At 32.4% G+C, this 17,732-nt stretch overlaps 1 protein-coding gene and 1 long non-coding RNA gene across 2 annotated transcripts; one reads left to right on the top strand and one right to left on the bottom strand.

The window, feature by feature from the left end:
• Positions 1–3,480: 3,480 nt before the first annotated feature.
• On the bottom strand, positions 3,481–4,833 carry LOC107812909 (non-specific lipid transfer protein GPI-anchored 14). The gene is made up of 3 exons (XM_075257346.1): positions 4,296–4,833; positions 3,976–4,086; positions 3,481–3,705 (listed from the first exon to the last, which is right to left on the bottom strand). Exons 1-3 carry the CDS (start codon positions 4,612–4,614, stop codon positions 3,557–3,559), a joined length of 579 nt encoding a protein of 192 aa, XP_075113447.1. The 5' UTR covers positions 4,615–4,833; the 3' UTR covers positions 3,481–3,556.
• Positions 4,834–14,685: 9,852 nt separating this feature from the next.
• LOC142182551 (uncharacterized) lies at positions 14,686–17,332 on the top strand. The gene is made up of 2 exons (XR_012711359.1): positions 14,686–15,222; positions 16,784–17,332. It is a non-coding gene; the product is annotated as an uncharacterized LOC142182551 (long non-coding RNA).
• Positions 17,333–17,732: the final 400 nt, after the last annotated feature.

Raw genomic sequence — 17,732 nt, 5'->3', positions numbered from 1 at the left:
GGTGGGGGTGTTGTGGCATGGAAATCAACTAAACAAACAATAATAGCTAGATCTACCATGGAATCTGAGTTTGTGGCATTGGAATTGGCTGGCAATGAGGCCGAGTGGTTAAAGAACCTTTTGGCGAGTATTCCACTAGGAAATAAACCGACACCTTTTGTGTCGATGTATTGTGATTGCCAAGCTGCAATAGCCATTGCCAAAAATAAATCTTTTAATGGGAAGAGTAGACATATCCGATTGAGACATAATGTGATAAAGCAACTGCTGAGAGACGAAATTATTTCCATAGATTATGTGAAGTCAGAAGTAAATTTGGCCGATACTCTGACTAAACCTTTGGAAAGAAAATTAATATCTGAAACATCGAGGGGAATGTGACTTTTGCCAATTTGAGTTATATCAACTATGATGGTAACCCAACCTATGTGATTGGAGATCTCATGAAGTAGGTTCATATGGGTAATAATAAGTCATTAGTTGATCAAACGTGCACTATTAAATTATATCTCTTCTTATGGTGTATGTGTGTATATAGTGCAAGTCTGCAAGGAATGAGAGGTTGAGTTATTAAACTCTTAATCTATTAATCCATAGCCTTTTATAGGTAGTGTATTGTGCTGCAGAATACACTTGATGGATGTACCTATATGAGTGTGGAGTGGGGCCGCTCCTATGAAATTTGTGGCGAAATTTCTAGAGCGCTCATGAAAACCAGGCGCGCGCATGGCCTATTAGTACAAAACCGCGTCAAACAACAAAGTGTGTGTGGGTATAATGTGATAGATAAGACACTAAACTTACAAAAGAATTTTTGGTTCATAGAAGTTTAAACTTCACCAATTGTTCTGTAAGTTTAATCTTATTTTATCTAGGTCTGGTTCATAGTCCAAGAGACAACAGATTCGACGCATTATGCTCATTTGTGAAACCCAGCAAAATATTTTATTATTTTATTATTATTATTTTTTATATTCTTTTGAGATATGTGGGGGATTGATAGAAAAATACATTTGATATCTCAAAAAGAAATACTATAAAACTATGTCTGGATTTATTTTCTTGCTATTATATTAATGGGTCTTTATAATAATAATTATTTTAAATATATTTGTAAAAGAAATCAGTTTAATGTTAAATTAAGTTTGGGACAAATAATCTGACCAATGGATACTCATTAGTGTGAAGCGTTTCAATCTGACCTTTAAATTCAATAAAGTATTTCTTTCAATTCTTTAAGAGCCTTAATGGCCTTAAGTTTCTAACGGTTGCCAACAATCTGATTTCATAGTTATAATGTTTTGAAGCTTACATTTTTGAAAAGTTAAAAAGCCTTTATGGCTTGGACATGATTTTAACGGTTTTTGAAGCTTACGTTTCTGAAGTTTTTAAAAAGCCTTTATGGCTTGGACAGTTTCATATCAGAGTGTGCATTTTCTTTGCACTATATATACTTCTTCGGTTTTACATGGAAGAGTAGTGTGAAAATAGTAAAAACTTTTCTTCTTCTTTCTTTGTGCTGGATTTTCTTCTTATAAATCTTTGTTGTTTCTGCTCCTAGTTATACTAGAAGAGCTTGTTGAATCCTGGGGATACTTCTAATATTATTTATCTCGGTGTGGGCGAAATATCCTTAAGGACAATGTCTTTGACACGCCTCAAGCTAAACCTTTTATTCTCCATAATCATCCAATTTTTCCAACAATCTTAAGGATAATTCACATTGTTCTTTTGATTGTTTATTTAAAATTGATTGTATTGTATTGTTAAATCCATTGTTTCGGAACAACGAAAAGCCCCATTTTACGAAACAACCGATTTGGTGTGGTGCGATTGTTTCCTATTTTTTTTTTCAATTATACCCTTGGTTGTTACTTTATAATTCTATACTTTTGTATTCCTTCTGCTGTCGTCCAAATTTTGATTCGTAAACTTTGTTCTTTTTTCCCCTGTTCGTTCATCAGTTTCTATTCACTTGAATGACTTCCCGCATTGGCTGCAAGAATATAACTTTTACCATTTGAATGATAATTATAGAGTATTCTAAACTGTAAAATCATTAACTCACATTATGAGTTTTAGCTTGGAAGAAGCCAAATTACGTCAATGAGTGTTAATACTTAGGTTTGCTTCATATTTAGTGGAACTTACGAGCAATTGGGGTCCTTAAAAGGCATGGAAGCAGCAGAAAAATTTATTACATATCATTTCCTTTACTTTTCAGAGAGATTATATGTTCCCGTGCCTTTTAAAGAACAAATAACAGTAGATAATTTCAATATACTTTTGGTCAATCTATGTTCTTTGAACACCTTTTGCTAATTTTAGTTTACCATTTAATTTTATTAGAATTTGTATGAGTTTAATTGCATAATATATTTACACTACATAATTGGTGATAAATTAGCAGAAAATTTTTTAAAATTATTTTTATGAGTAATTTTTGATAAATTTAATATTTAAAACAATTAAGGGTATTTTGGTAAAGTTATCAGTCACAGTACAGTATAATACAGTCAAACTAAATACAAAAATGTGACTTAACAACAGCTAATGATGCAGTCTATCCAAACATTGTATCCATAAAATGATACAATACAGTACAATACAATATATTATAAAACGATGCGTCATAGTGATCCAAACAAAGTGTTAGGTAAACGGTGTAAGGTTAGATCAAATGAAGGACTTCATATGGAGGTTCCACGAAACTAGCCCAAATTATCTTCTGCTGTCTATATTCGAGCCAACTGACCTCTATGAAATCCAGACTTGGGCTGGATAAAAATTTTGGGTCCAACTGAAGCGCATATTTTTCTCTTTGAACTGATTAGTTTCTTTTTTAGGCCTATTTTTTCCTAACTTATTGAGAAGATAAACCCGTCTTTTATGGTCATGTTTCTATATTCGTTGTGAAAGTTCTATTTAAAGGGTAAAGTATTTCATATTATAAAAGCTTGTATTATCAAAGCTCGAACTCGAGATATTTGACGGTCACTTATATACTTCGACCATGTCAACTATTCTATAAAAAGAATGGAGTACCATTATTTAACTTAAAATTGAAATTAATAAATTGCGTGATCGCATTTGAATTACTTCTTTACGAACCGTTATTGGAGTAAATGGAATGAATATCAAATCCTCTAATTTTAGATTAATAAAAAATGGAGATTCAAGAAAACTAAAAGAAAGAAAATTAGGACGAATCAAAATCCGAAACGTGGTATACAACGAAGATTAGGACGAATCTGTGCTCAAAACTTCACTCAAAAAAGTATCTTCACTCCATTGTTTACTCTCAAATTATTGAAATTACTGTACGAAATCTTACCAAGTTTTGAAGTAGTTCCAAAGGAAAAATACAACAAATTTAAAACGGACATATCTATATGAAAATGAATATTGCTATCATAGTACCAGTCCTGAGAAAATATTAGTGAATATCAAATTAGAAGGGCAGTCAAGACGCAAGTATAACAAGAATACAAGGATAATCCATTTAACAAAATGATAGTCCAATATATTATTACGATATAAATCAGCTTAATTAGAATCATATGAAGGAATTTGAAGTTAAAGACCACAGGAGGACAACTCCAACAATTGCTTCTAGTCCAAACCATCTCTTTCCAATATGACAACCATCATTAGATTTAGGAGCACTTGCTGCACCAGCAGGGATACCCGTGGGACTAGATCCAACTGCTCAAATTTCAAAAAAAAAAAAAAAAAAAAAGAAGGGAAAATTGTCAAAGCTCCTTCCAAAGTTTTACACGATCAATATATCTTTAGTTAATTGCAGCAGGTAAGCTGTCTTATTTCTAGATTACTAATATCATTTTTCGAGTGCTTACTTGTAGTTTCTTGTAAAATAATTTGATAACAATTTTTAACATTGTTAGTTCATAGAAATTAAATTAAAAGCAAGAAGTTAAACTTAAAAAAAGAAAGGTGAAAGGATGTGTAATTTACCCGAAGGAATGGGACTATTTGCTTGTGGACTGCTAGCAATGCTACTTGAACCATTACTTATTTGATAGAACACTTGAGCATCTGGTGAATTTGGAGGCAAGTGGAGAAGAGCTGCATATCATTCCAAATTGTCAATTATCAAACAAATGAGTTAAGGATTAACTTTTTCAGTTTTCAGAAACAAATAATGAAAAAAATATTTTGAAAACTATTACTGTCCCTGTTAAGAAAGAATGGAGGAGTTCAAGGTACAAGGATAAAATTGGATATTTCTTTCTTAATCCATTTAAAATGAAAAATCCTCTTATTAGTGTACTTACCAGGGCATTGAGAAATGTTAGCAGGGGCTTGACAAACAGAAGGTAGGCTTAAAGCAAGTGTAACATTGAGATTAAGTCCTAAATCAGGATCATTTCTGTCCTTGATTAGCAAACAAAGACACTTCTTGCTGGCTTTTAACACTTGTTTCAAACCAGTGCAGCAATCTGGTGTAGGAGCTGGTGCATTAGCTGTAACATAAGGTAAACATGTTGCTAAACCAATCAATGATTGCGTACATTCTTCTTTGTCCTTCTCTGTGTCTGAATTTCCAAATACACATAACATGAAAAACAGCACTAATATGAACTGATATTTCATGTTGCTAAAGGGAACTGGGTATCTTGAATCCTTTTTTGGCCTTCTGGTATTTCAAATAGTGAAACAGACACACTCCCTTTGGCCCTTCATCTTAGCTTATATATATTGAACAAACTACCCGTAGAAAGTAGAAACAAGCAATAAAAATAGCCAGGTGTTTGGATGAAGATTAAGGAACTAGTTCTCAAATCTTTTGTAGTGGTTGAAAAGTGTTCACATAACTTTTTTAAACCTTTTCTCTTTTGTCCCCAAGAAATATTGCTGGCTTTTTTATGGAAGATTCCAAGAACCACTAAGTAGAAGAACTGAAAATATTGTCAAGAAACAAGAAGCTATATTTTTATTTTCAATATTTGAGGATGGGAATCTAGGTAGATACACAAAGTGGGCCACTTTACCAACCCACTATAGGATGTGAACCAATGAAACTTGGACCACTCCTTCATACTTAGCTGAATTTTTGAAGTTCCTTTTCGTGGTGTTATCATTGTTTTGTCTGGGCTCAGTTTAGCTATGACATCATATGAGCATGCTTATGATGTAAACTTCAACTCATTTTGTGGATCAAATTAAATTAGGTAATTAACTTGTTAAATCGTGTAGAATCTGTAGTGAAAATAGTACGGACTAGCCAGTTTTCGGATTGGTAATTGAAAAATAGCTAGAGTTTGTAAAATTATTGAAAAATAGCCACTATTTTGGTATAACATAGAAAGTTCCAGCATAATATACTGGAGATTGGTGCACCTGTGGATGAACTTCCAGCATAATATACTGGAGATTGGAGCACTTGTGTATGAACTTCCAGCATATTATGCTGAAACAATATATTATACTGGAACTCCAGTATATATGTTGGAAGTCCAGTATATTATACTGGAACTCTAGTATATTATGCTGGAATATTTTTCAGATTTTAAACAGTGTTTTCGTTCAAATTTATCTTTACATAAAAAATGGCTAAATTCAATTACTTTTAAAACTGTGGCTATTTTTAAATTATCACTTGTAAATCTGAATATTTTTTAATTTCACCCGAATCTGTAGTGCAAAAGTAGAGGCCGGGCTTTTTCACTTGTTTCGATAGAGAGACAATGCCACGGTCCAAGCCCATCTGGTAAAGAATTGTTCGTTTTGGCTCAACCTTTGGGATCTGAGGATTTTATTATTTGGGAATTTTTACCTATCTATACCATATATGAAACCTTATTACCGTCAATATTTAAAGTTTTATTTAATTACAAACCCGTATACTAAATTACCAATCTTATACCATACTTAATTAAGGGTCTAATTAATGGGCAGTTTTTATTCATTAATTAAAGGTATCCATATATCCCACGTTTCTCTCTCCCCTTAATTCCTAAGATCTGACCATATTCGTTTTCCCCCTCCCATTTCTTTCTCTTCTCCATTCCTTCTTCTTCTCAAAAAATACAGAGATGATACCCATTGAGTATATCATCTTCATCGTGGTAGATGTTTTTCGCCATCTGCCATATTTGTAGTATATTGTCTTCAGCAACACTAGCGACGACCCAGTCTTCACGTGGGTTCCATGAGAAGTCAGAAATTTTACTTGTATGGCCACCATGAATAAAAAGCAACTCCGGTGGCCCATCTTCTGTATCTTCTGTTGTTTTGTTCTTCATCAATCCTGAAAAAATTGATTTGTAGTTTATTTGTAGATAAAGAGAAAATTTTGTAGTCAACATTTTTTTTCAACATAGATTATAGTGTAATTGTACTATAAATGTAGTAATTTTGTAGATACCCTTCAAAACAATACTGCTTTATACATACGTAGACTGATTTGTAGATTTTTTGTAGAAAATTTGTAGATATCTACAAACTAGATACATTGAATTTTAATATCCCAATTCTCATTTCAATTGTAGCATAATTGGCATTTTCGACATAATTGTAGAAGATTTGTAGAAGTTTTAGTCCTCCCAATCTACAATTTATCTATAATTTATCTACAATTACAGGAAATATGTCTTCTTCTTCTTTTTCTTCGAGTTTCAATCTGAAATTTAGTCAAAACCAAGTCTAATCTTCACCAAAACCCCTCAAAATTGAGATATAAACTCCTAAACATATTCCGAATTATTTACAACACCCAATCCAAACAAATAATGATTTTTGAAAACCCAAATTTGAATTCAAAGCTTTCAAGCATTTTAGTGGATATCAATGGTGGAAAATATATGGAAGAACATATTTTTTCAACTTTGAGTTGTTGAAACTCGAAAATTTGAATTGTTCGTTCTTTTTTTTCTCGAGAATTTGAATTGTAGTTCTGGAAAAAAATACGCAGATGAGAAATCTCCTTTCCTTTTTTAAAAATTGAATTTAATGTAGAATCAATTAACACCAAGATTCTCTCCTTAATTTTAACGCGTTTTAGGGAATATTCTTCCCTTTTAATGCCTAATAGTCGAATGGTATATAAATTGTAGTTAAAGTGTGGATTGGGCGGGTAATTAACAAACTATGCACATTTAAGGTAATAAGGTTTCATATATGGTATAGTTAGGAAAAAATCTCTTTTATTTGTTTTTTGGGCTTTATTCTAAAAATGATGGAATTTTTACCTAGCTATTACTATTCTAGAAATTTATTTACCTGTATTTTTTTATATTTTGTAGTTTTTAAGAAGTATCTAGGTTTTTCTTACAAATTATATATATTGCTCCTTAAAATGCTCCCACCTCATTATTAGTGCATTTAATTAAGGAATCTAATTACATCCTTTCCTTTTTTTCCATTTCCTCTTCTCTCTCCTTTTTTACATCAAAATCTCTTAATCTACGCCAAAAATCTCCATCTTCTCTCTTTCCACCATTGCTGACAACTTTATATTATTAAAAGGTCGTCAACTGTATCGTTTTTTTACTAGGAGACGGGACAACACTGGAAATGAAGAAATATTTAAAAATTGTATGACAACTGTATGATAGTTTTGAATTTTATCAGATACATCAATTCTAATACATAATTGCATCATATTTGTATCATAATTGTACGTAATTTGTATCTATTACATTAATTTCCAAAATATACTTGATACAATACTAATAAATTAATATGCAATTATCATATATTTGTGATACAGATGGTGAAATTCATCACGAACTCACAACTACTCGTAATAATATATAATAAATATACAATTATCATACATTTGTAATATAATTTCTACAACAATTATAATACATATACAATTATAAAACAATCGCGATATATTTTTGAAAAATTGTGATACAATTATGTTCTTCATCTTCTTCAAGTTCAATCACAACTCTACTAAAAATCTGATATAACCGTATTATAATTATATTAGTATTGTATCGATTATTGTTTTGTGTATTGATGTATCATACACAAGTCACATACAATAAAGATTTTAGAAAGAAAAAAAATAAAATTCAAAACTTATCCACAACTTGATTCTAGAGCAATATTTTGAATTTCGTCTATATTATATCAATAAGAAATAGAGAGTTTTGGTGATTAGTAGGAAAGAGAGAAATTGGATTTGAAAATCTTTGGAAAAGAAAAGGAATCGGAATGGGGGGGGGGGTATAAAAATAAAAGAAAGATTTTGGGTGATTATTAAGAAAGAGAGAAAAAAAACAGAATCTAAAATGTAGGGGAGAGTTATTGGAAATGGGGGGGGGGAGGGTTGGTATCATTTAACTGACATGCTAAAATTAAGGGATCTTGAATTTTTTACCTTTTTATGATCTTGTATATAACTTGTAAATATAGCTATACAAAGTAATCAATAAAAAACCTAAATAAAGGTGATAAATAGGTAAAAATTGCACGGGGCGCCCTATTTGGTCGCCCCTATTTAACCTATACCCATTTTTTTAAAGTTTTAACTTGTACTCAATTTTTAAACAATTTCAGCTCCCTTTCTCCTCCTCCTTCTCCTCTATCCTTTCTTTTTCCAGAAGTAAGGTTCATCCCTATCTGCTTCTTCTTATTTCTCCAGTGAGTCCTATAAATTTTCAATCATTTTTTCCTTTCCGCCGACACCCTTTGCTGTAAAAGTTCTATCTTGGTTTTGCAACTTGAATCTTATGCACAATTTTGATGTGAAAATGGGACAAGAAAAATTGATTATTAATTTTATATTGTTGTTTGGTGAATTGGGTCTGGCGAAAATTGGAAATTTCAGTTGTCGATTGGATTGATAATGTGTTGATGTTTCTTGGTTCCTGTTAATGTTGCTTTAAGTTACTTCGTATGGGTACAACATGCCCCCTAGAGCTCTAGAGTTGAAGTTCGTCAGTTACAAACAAAAACTTCAGCTCTAGATCTGAAGTTCGTCAGCTACAAAAACAAAAAATTCAGCTCTAGAGCTGAAGTTCGTCAGCTACAAAAACAAAAACTTCAGCTCTAGAGCTGAAGTTCGCCAGTTACAAAATAAAAACTCCAGCTCTAGATCTGAAGTTCGCCAGTTAAAAAAATAAAAACTTCAACTCTAGAGCTGAAGTTCGCCAGTTACAGTTCGCCATTTACAAAAACAAAAACTTCAGCTCTAGAGCTGAAGTTCGCCAGTTACAAAAACAAAAACTTCAGCTCTAGAACTGAAGTTCGCCTCGCCAGTTATAAAAACAAAAACTTCAGCAATTACAAACAAAAACTTCAGCAAATAGAGAACAAAACTCCAGCTACTATGCTTAAGTTCAGCAATTACAAACAAAAACTTTAGCACACTTGGTTCAGCACAGTTGCTACTTCAGTCCCGTCTACTGGAATGTTGAAGTTTTGCGTGATTGTCTTTGCTACTTTAGCCCCGTATGCTGAAGTTACGCGAAAACGTGGGTATGCTTGCAATTTTTTTTGCAAAGCGGATCCAAGTTAAAACGTGACCGAAAAAGCAGGTATAGATACAAATACCCCATAAATAAATTTCTATTATAGTATAGTTAGGTAAAAATCCCTTAAAAGACATCATCGAGCCTTACTCATTTGACGTGGTGATAAAAGTATTACTAAATCGAAGAGGCATCATACCGTATAAAAATCCAAGATATGATGTTGTTTATAGGCTTATAATATTAGTTGAAGAAGAGGTAATACCATTTTAAATTTATATTCTATTCTTTACTTATTTACATGCCTTTATAAATAACATCAATTGCTAGTTAATCTTCAATATGGGACAATATCCGAGTAATGCTTTTAAATAATCATGTCAAAAAGTGGAAGAACTTCTTTAAAGCAAATACGAGTTGAGATTGTTACTTAGCTATACTATATTAAAAACTTATTTACCTATATTCTCTATGTTTTGCAGTTTTTAATAAGTATTAATCTCCATCTCCTCTCTTCACCATTGCCTACAACTTTATATTATTAAAAGATATTCAGAAATTGTATGATAACTATATTATAATTGTAGTTGAATTATATCAGATACATCAATGCCTAAAACATATATGTATCACAATTATATCTAACTTATATCTGGTACATTAATACCCAAAATAATACTTGATATGATACAAATAAATTAATATACAATTATCATATTTGTGATACAAATTGTGAAATTCGTCACGAATTCACAACTGCTCGTACCAATATACAATGAATATACAATTATCACACATTTGTAATACAATTCCTGCAACAATTATGATACATATACAATTATAATACAATCGCGATACATTTCTGAAAAATTGTGATATAATTATGATTTTCATCTTCCTCAAGTTTTAATCACAACTCTACACTAAAAATTTAATATAATAATATTATAATTGTATTAGTATTGTATCCAAAACTTACCCACAACTTGATTGTAGAGCAAAATTTTGAATTTCTTCTATATTGTATAAATAAGAAAGAGATTTTGGATGATTGAAAGAGAGAAATCGAATATCAAAAGCTTTGGAAGAAGAAAGAATAACTTTGGAAGAGGAGTGAGTAAGCGAGATTTTTGGGTTAGAAAGATTTTGGATATCAGTGGGTAAGGGAAAATTCTTACGGTGGGTAAGTATAAATTTGGATAATTATTAAATAAAGAGAGAAGATGTGTTTTTGCAATCCTTTGGAAAAGGAAGAGAATCTTAAATGTAGGGGGATTATGTATAACTGATACGCTATATTTAAGGTATGTTGCATTTCCTCTTTTTTTATGGTTTTGTATAAAACTAGTAAATATAAGTATATAAAGTAATTAATAAGGAACTTAAATCAAGATAATAAATAGATTTCTATTATAGTATAGCTAGGTAAAAATCTCGTAAGAGTTACTATTTTATGAATAGTCCATTAGATCATGTTAACTCTAACTACTCTTTAGTGGACAAGGACGTGAAATGACAACAACACCATTATAAGGAATCCGAGAACGTAACTCCCACCAAAATAATTCAAACAATTTTGTATCATCTGAAGAGGCGGAAAACTTTAGTGACCGCATCATCTTTTGGTAACGATTCGATCGGTCGTTATGCTTTTTAAGTCCATGTTTCTTTAATTAAAATTCTTCATATGTGTCTATTTTATGACTTATGGGGTGGTTGACTTGGGTTTGGAAGGGTTCGAGTTAAAATCGGAACACTTGGTTCCTTAATAGTGGCCTGAGATGGCCAAATTTGACTTGAGTCAACACTTTTAATAAACGACCTCGAAACCGAGATTTGATGGTTCTAATTGGTTTGTATGATAATTTTCGACATGGGCGTGTGTTCAGACCGAGTTTCGGATGATCCGGGAGTGTTTCAGTGCTTAATGATGAAAGTTGGTGTATTGAAGGTTTTCAAGTTCTTTAAATTTGGTTTGGAGTAAACTTTAGTGTTATCGAGGTTCGTTTGAGATTCCAAGCATGGAAATAGTTCCGTACAATAATTTATGACTCGTGCACAAAATTTGGTGTCATTCCGAGTAGTCTGAGTATGAATCAGCGTGTTCGGAGTAAGTTGAAAAGCTTGAAGTTCATAATTTGATTCAATTTGGTTTTGGGTGTGATATTGTTTTACACGTTCCGAGAGTTCGAGCGGGTCCATATTATCTTTATGGGCTTGTTGGTGCAGTTGGACGGGGTCCCGGATGGCTCGAGTGTATTTCGGACCGCCCAGAGCTAAGTCCAGAACTGCTACACTTGTTGGTTCCGGTTTCTTTCTTCACGAACGCGGAGATTGCCTCGTGTTCGCGATGAAGGAATGGGACTGGGGGAGGTTTTGATGCATTCACGAAGAGGAGCTCGCGATCGCGATGCTCTGGGCCACTATTCTTCACATTCGTATACTTGTGTCCGCATTCGCATAGAAGAACTGTGGGGGGGGGGGGTCGCTGGCCAATTGCCCTTCGCGTTCACGAAGGTAAGGCCACGTTTGCGAAGCTTTGGTCAGACAAGCCTTCGCGAACGCGGGCCTCTTTCGCGTTTGCGATATGCATCTGGGGCCTGGGCAGTTTGCCTTCGTGATCGCGAGATCTCTTCCACGATCGTGAAGAAAGAATGCCGGGGCAGAGACTTGTTTTTGAAAATAGGACTTAGGCCATTTTCTCTTATTTTCATTTCTTTTGGCCGATTTTGGAGCTCTTGGAAGGGGATTTTTCATCTAACTTTACATGTAAATTGTGGAAAATTATAGGATTTAGTTGAAAAATTTAGGTTTTGATAAAAATGGGATAAGACTATGAAAATGATTATGAAAGTGAGTAAAAATTATATATTTGGGTTAGTGAAGTTATGGGTAACTTTTATTTACAAAAATTTCGGAAATCCGGGCACGTGGGTCTAGGGTGAATTTTAGGAATCTTTCAATTTGGGTTAGGTAATTACTTTGATAGTTAAATTATAAATTTTTGAGCATATGTTGATTAATTTATACAATATTTGGCTAGTTTCGGATTGTGCAACACCAATTTGAGGCTTTAGTGTGAATTGTGGACCGGAAAAAGAACTTGAAAACGAGGTAAGTCTCTTACCTAATCTTGTAAGAGGAAATTTTTCTTGTAGGTGCTATAAATGATTGTTTGCTAATAATTATGGGTGCTACGTGCGCACGATGTGACGAGAGTCCGCATGTAGCTATAAAATTCATACTTATGTCCGGGTAATTTTAGGACTCTACCATGTAATACTTATATTATTTGTACTCAACTTGTTAGTTTAATTACTTGAATTATATTTGATATTGGATAAAGGATTTGTAAAGACTCAGCTTCATTACTTTGAGCTTTAGCAGGTTACTTGACCGTTAGTAGAAATTATGCCTCCGTGTGTATTATTCTTGTAGTAGCCGTTAATCGGTGTTCGTAGAGTATTCTCTCTTCCTTTGGATCGGGCAGAACGTCTCGACAGTATAATAGGTGCATCTATGGTTCGCACCGATCGACCCTCGGCAGTGTACACATTATTTTGTATCGGGTCGTACGACCTCGGCATAAATCGTGCGTGATATTGCTCGGAGTTCGACCATACTTGATATTTCTTCCATGACTTGAGAATTTATAATTATTTGATGGCTCTTATTTGTTGAAATTAGCATGTGATAGTTGGAGATTCTAAATGATATTTAGTTAAAGAACCACTTATTTATTGTTCATTAATTCGTTATTACTGTTGTATTCCATGCCTATTTATATTCATGCACTTTATTTATTGACCCTTAGTAAGCGTCGATGTCGACCCCTCGTCACTACTTCTTCGAGGTTAGACTAGATACTTACTGGGTACATGTTGTTTATGTATTCACGCTACACTTCTGCACTAATCGTGCCGGGTCTATGGCAGATGCATCTGCCGACCATACATGTGCGTACCCCCGCTACCCGAAGACTTAGCAGTGAGCTGCTCTTTATGCCCGTTCTGTAGCGCCCGGAGTCTCTTCTTGTTGCATTTACTTTTCTGTCTATCTTACTCCAGATAGTAATATAGGAGATTTTGTACATTCTACTAGTATGCTTGTGCACTTGTGACACCAGATTTTGGGAGATTCTAGCTGTAGACATGTGATTTTTGACCCTCCCCAAAAAATTTCATATTTTAGCACGTAAATATTTAATTTAGGCCCAATATAGCTATTTCAACTCATTTTTACTCTTTTACTTTATTTTACTACAAGGAAATGAAAATTACAAAAAAAAAATTTATTTTATGTACCTTTCATAAAGTAAAAAAATATACAAAAAATAGTACCTTAATTTTATCTTTATATAATCTTGAAAATACAAAAAAAAAATATGTAATAGTTTCATGTTTTAATATAGTTTAGTTTAATTAATTAGAATTTATTTTTGCATCATGTAGTATAATTATCTTATATTAAGGGAATTTAGCTATGATTTTAATTAATAATTTTTGGAGTCTTCTTAGCCCAAAATTGAAACACAAAAAAAAGTCATGGTCCAATCCAATTACCCTTAGCCCATTCTTCCCAACCCATTGTAAGCACGTGATTTTTGCCCTATATGAGAATTACTCCCAAAAATTCAAAAATAAAGTAATTTTTCTTGGTGTGCAATTTTGTGATATTTTGTGATATTTTTGAATAATTATTTGTATTTATCTGTGCATGTTTATTTGCTAAATTAATAAAAAATACAAAAATATGTCGCATTTTGCATATAGGATTTAATTCTACAATTGTTAGTAATTAAATTTGTTTTACAAAAATTAAAAATTACAAAAATAGGCATCGTTTGCATTTTTAGCATTTAATGTCCAAATATACAATTTTATGCTTAATTAATACTTAATTGTGCGTTAATTGTTATTGAGAATTAATTTGCGCTTTTATAACTTAATTTAGTTCTTAATAATAGTTTAAGTATTTTTATAATTTAGTTTTAGAAAAATAAAAGAAGAAAAGAGAGCGAAAATATAAAGAAAGTCGGAATTGGACCTCTTCTTCAATTTCAAGCCACAGGCCCAAAAAATGGCCCAATCTTCTCTACGACCCAGTCCATTTCGAACTGGGTCGACCCAGTCCATAACCCAAAAGACCCAAACCCCTTTTGTCTTACATTTTACAACACAAAACAAAAGAAAAAAGAAGAAAAAACCCTAAAAACTAAGGAAAGCATCCGCCCCCCCTATTCTCCTTCTTCTTCCTCACAACTCCAAAGCACAACCATGGCTGCCTTTTACCCCACCCCCTCTCATCCAAACACCATCAACAAACAGTTCGTCATGACCAAACGACCCCAAGAACCATAGCTACTGCTGTCCGCGTAGCTATCTCTGCGTCGTCACTTCATCTTCTTCGTCTTTCGTCAAGCTCGAGCTTGAGCTCGACATCCATGGCTGCCTAGTCGTGGTAGTTTGTTTCCGTCCCCTCCATCATGCTGTTGCTGCTTGTAACCATGGCTACTGTCTCGTCTTCTCCGGCGTCGAGTTTGAAGCTCGACACCCATGATAGTTGTTGCCTTAGTTTCGACATCCATCGCACATGGCTGCTGCTGTCCGTTCTCTGAAACCATGTCGTCGACCATCGCTGCTCCGGCTTGCTTCAGCTTCTCGTCGTGTTTAGCTACCCCCGACGCTGTTACTGCTGCTCCTTTCCTTCAGTCTTCTTCGTTTTGGTCGAGAGTTCGTTGTGTGTTTGGTCGTTGTTCGTCGTTCGTTTCAATCCGGTTAGTAGATTTTTGAATTTTATTTTTTGTCCGCATTTCGTTTTGATATTTTCGAATCTAAAATCGACAAAGGTTTGTTTTATTTATCGTTTGAATTAATTTTTAGTTCATGTTCATGTGTTGTTTGTTAAATTAATTTTCAGATTTTAAAATGGAAGTTTAATTAGTTGTTTTCATGTTTATTTCATGTTTGTATTATTGTTTAAGTATTTGTTAGTTTGATGTTTGTTAGATTCAAATTGAAATTTAATCAACTATTTCTTCAATTTGTTTCATGTGTTTATGTATTGTTAGAAATTGTTAATATTGTTAAGTTCAAGTTTAAGTTCATAATTGTTTCTTCGTCGATCTTGTTATTTGTTTAAAGAATTTAGTTGTATTAAAGGAATATATTGTTTTAATCGTTTAATCCGTCATGTTTGTTGTCTTAAAATAGAATCATTCATGTTCATACTTTGTTTGGATGATCTTGAATCCGAATTTTGTATAGTTTGATTTCTTGTTTACCATTTATGATTATTGCTTGAATTGTTCTCATAATCTTGTTTTAAGTTTAATATAAGAATTGTTTGTTATAATATTGTTAGAGTTGATTTTAAGTTCAATATGATTGAATTTAGAAATGTTCATACTTTGTTTGTTGTTGTTGTTAAATCCGAAAATAGGATTGTTGTTGCTAAAATATTGTTCAATCAAAATTTAGTTGTTCTTTGTTGTTCAATTCGTGTTCATGTGATTTGTTGTTGAAATGTTGTTAAAATCGTGTTCATGTGATATTGTTGTTATGATGTTCATCCATGTTCATATTGTTGTTTGAACATTGTTAGAAATTGATCATATTGTCTATATTTTGGTTATGTTTGATTAAATGATGTGTTATAGCTGATGGGTAATTTGGTAAATTTGTAGTACGTTCAGGGGTAGTTTGGTAATTTCAGTAAGGTCGGAAGGGGTAGTTTAGGAATTGTACATTTTGAAATTGTTTATTTGAAGCATGGGGGACAAAATGAAATGGGGTGGGTTGTGATATGATTATTTAATATAAAGGGGGGACAAGATTTAAATTAAAGGGGAATCTTGCATTATTTTAATTAAAGCATGGGGGACAAAATATAATGGGGTGGTGTGATATGTTTATTTAATGTAATGGGGATGAGTGGAAAGATAATGGGTTGGGTAGAGAAAAAGTATTGATTTAATTGATTAAAAGATTTATGGGATGGGATTATATATATGGGAAGTCTTGAAGACAAATGAGAAGGACCAAGAATACAGATAGAGAAAAAAAAAACGGACAGAGAATAGAAGAGAAAAAAAATTCCGAAAAATATTTAAGCTTTCAAAAATAAAAATAAAAGCTAAAAAATCTACTGCTTTCTTTCTTTGTTTGAAATTAGTATTAATGGTTGTTGTTTCATTTAAAGCTTAAAGCTTTTGTTTTTGGGATTACTACTCCACCGGTCTGTTACTGGGTTGTTACTATTGCTGGGCAGTTGTTGCTATTGTACTGTTATTATTGCTGCTGATTCTCATCATCATTTTCTTTTGCTTCCAATATCAGGTACATATTTGTAAATTCATGTCACGAAAAGCTTCAACATGACAAATTAATGAAGTTCGGGAATTATAATTCTGTTTTCCATTCATTCAAGTTCAGTAGTTAAAAATTTGGTTTTTGTTTCAGTTGATTAATATAGTAGTACGTTTGGCGTAATGAATATAAGATAATTGTTACCTCTTAAAATTCGTTTAAGTGTTGTAATAATATCATCTATTTTGGAATTTTCATTAAGTGAAGTCATGATTAAAATATCAAGGTAGCGAACATGGCATAAAATGGGCCATTAATTACATCCCGTAATATTGTTAGCTAAATGCAAAGTAGAATGGAAGTATCAATAAATTACATTATTAGTATATCTTGTAAAAAATCTGATTTTTTAGATTGATATAAGTTGTATGTTCATATATAGCATGATGATGAGTATATATATAATCATATGTGGAAGGTGAGTTGATACAATATTAGGAATGGTTCAAACGTATAACTATATTGCATGTGATGTAATTTTATTGAATCAATTTGTATAATAGTTCTCTTTCTTATCAACTTGACTCTTATCTTCCATTGCAAACATTAACCAAACCATTGCAACTTTGGACTAAAACAAATACATAAGAAGGACATAGGATTTATAAACGAATCGTGGCATTTTATGTAAAAGATATATAGAAGAAGAGTTCGCCTTAAATGAAACAATGAAAATTCTTCAGAAACTATTAATTTGTTTATCAAATTAATTCTTTTTCCATTTTTATATGCGATTCGATTTTTGGATATATTAATGTTGTATCCACGATAAAAAATGATAGTATTTTTAGTTACATGTTGTTTGTTTCTTTTTCTTATCATTAATTCTTTAAAATTTGAATGGCTTGGAGGAATATAATTCATATGCGTAAAATAAGATTTGCGGTGAACACATAATAACTTTTGATTGCTTTTTCAA

Source organism: Nicotiana tabacum, chromosome 7 (assembly GCF_000715075.1).
Source record: "Nicotiana tabacum cultivar K326 chromosome 7, ASM71507v2, whole genome shotgun sequence".
Classification (NCBI taxonomy): Eukaryota; Viridiplantae; Streptophyta; class Magnoliopsida; order Solanales; family Solanaceae; genus Nicotiana; species Nicotiana tabacum.
The sequence above is the reverse complement of the archived record's forward strand: the minus strand, read 5'-3'. Positions and strand labels throughout refer to the sequence as shown.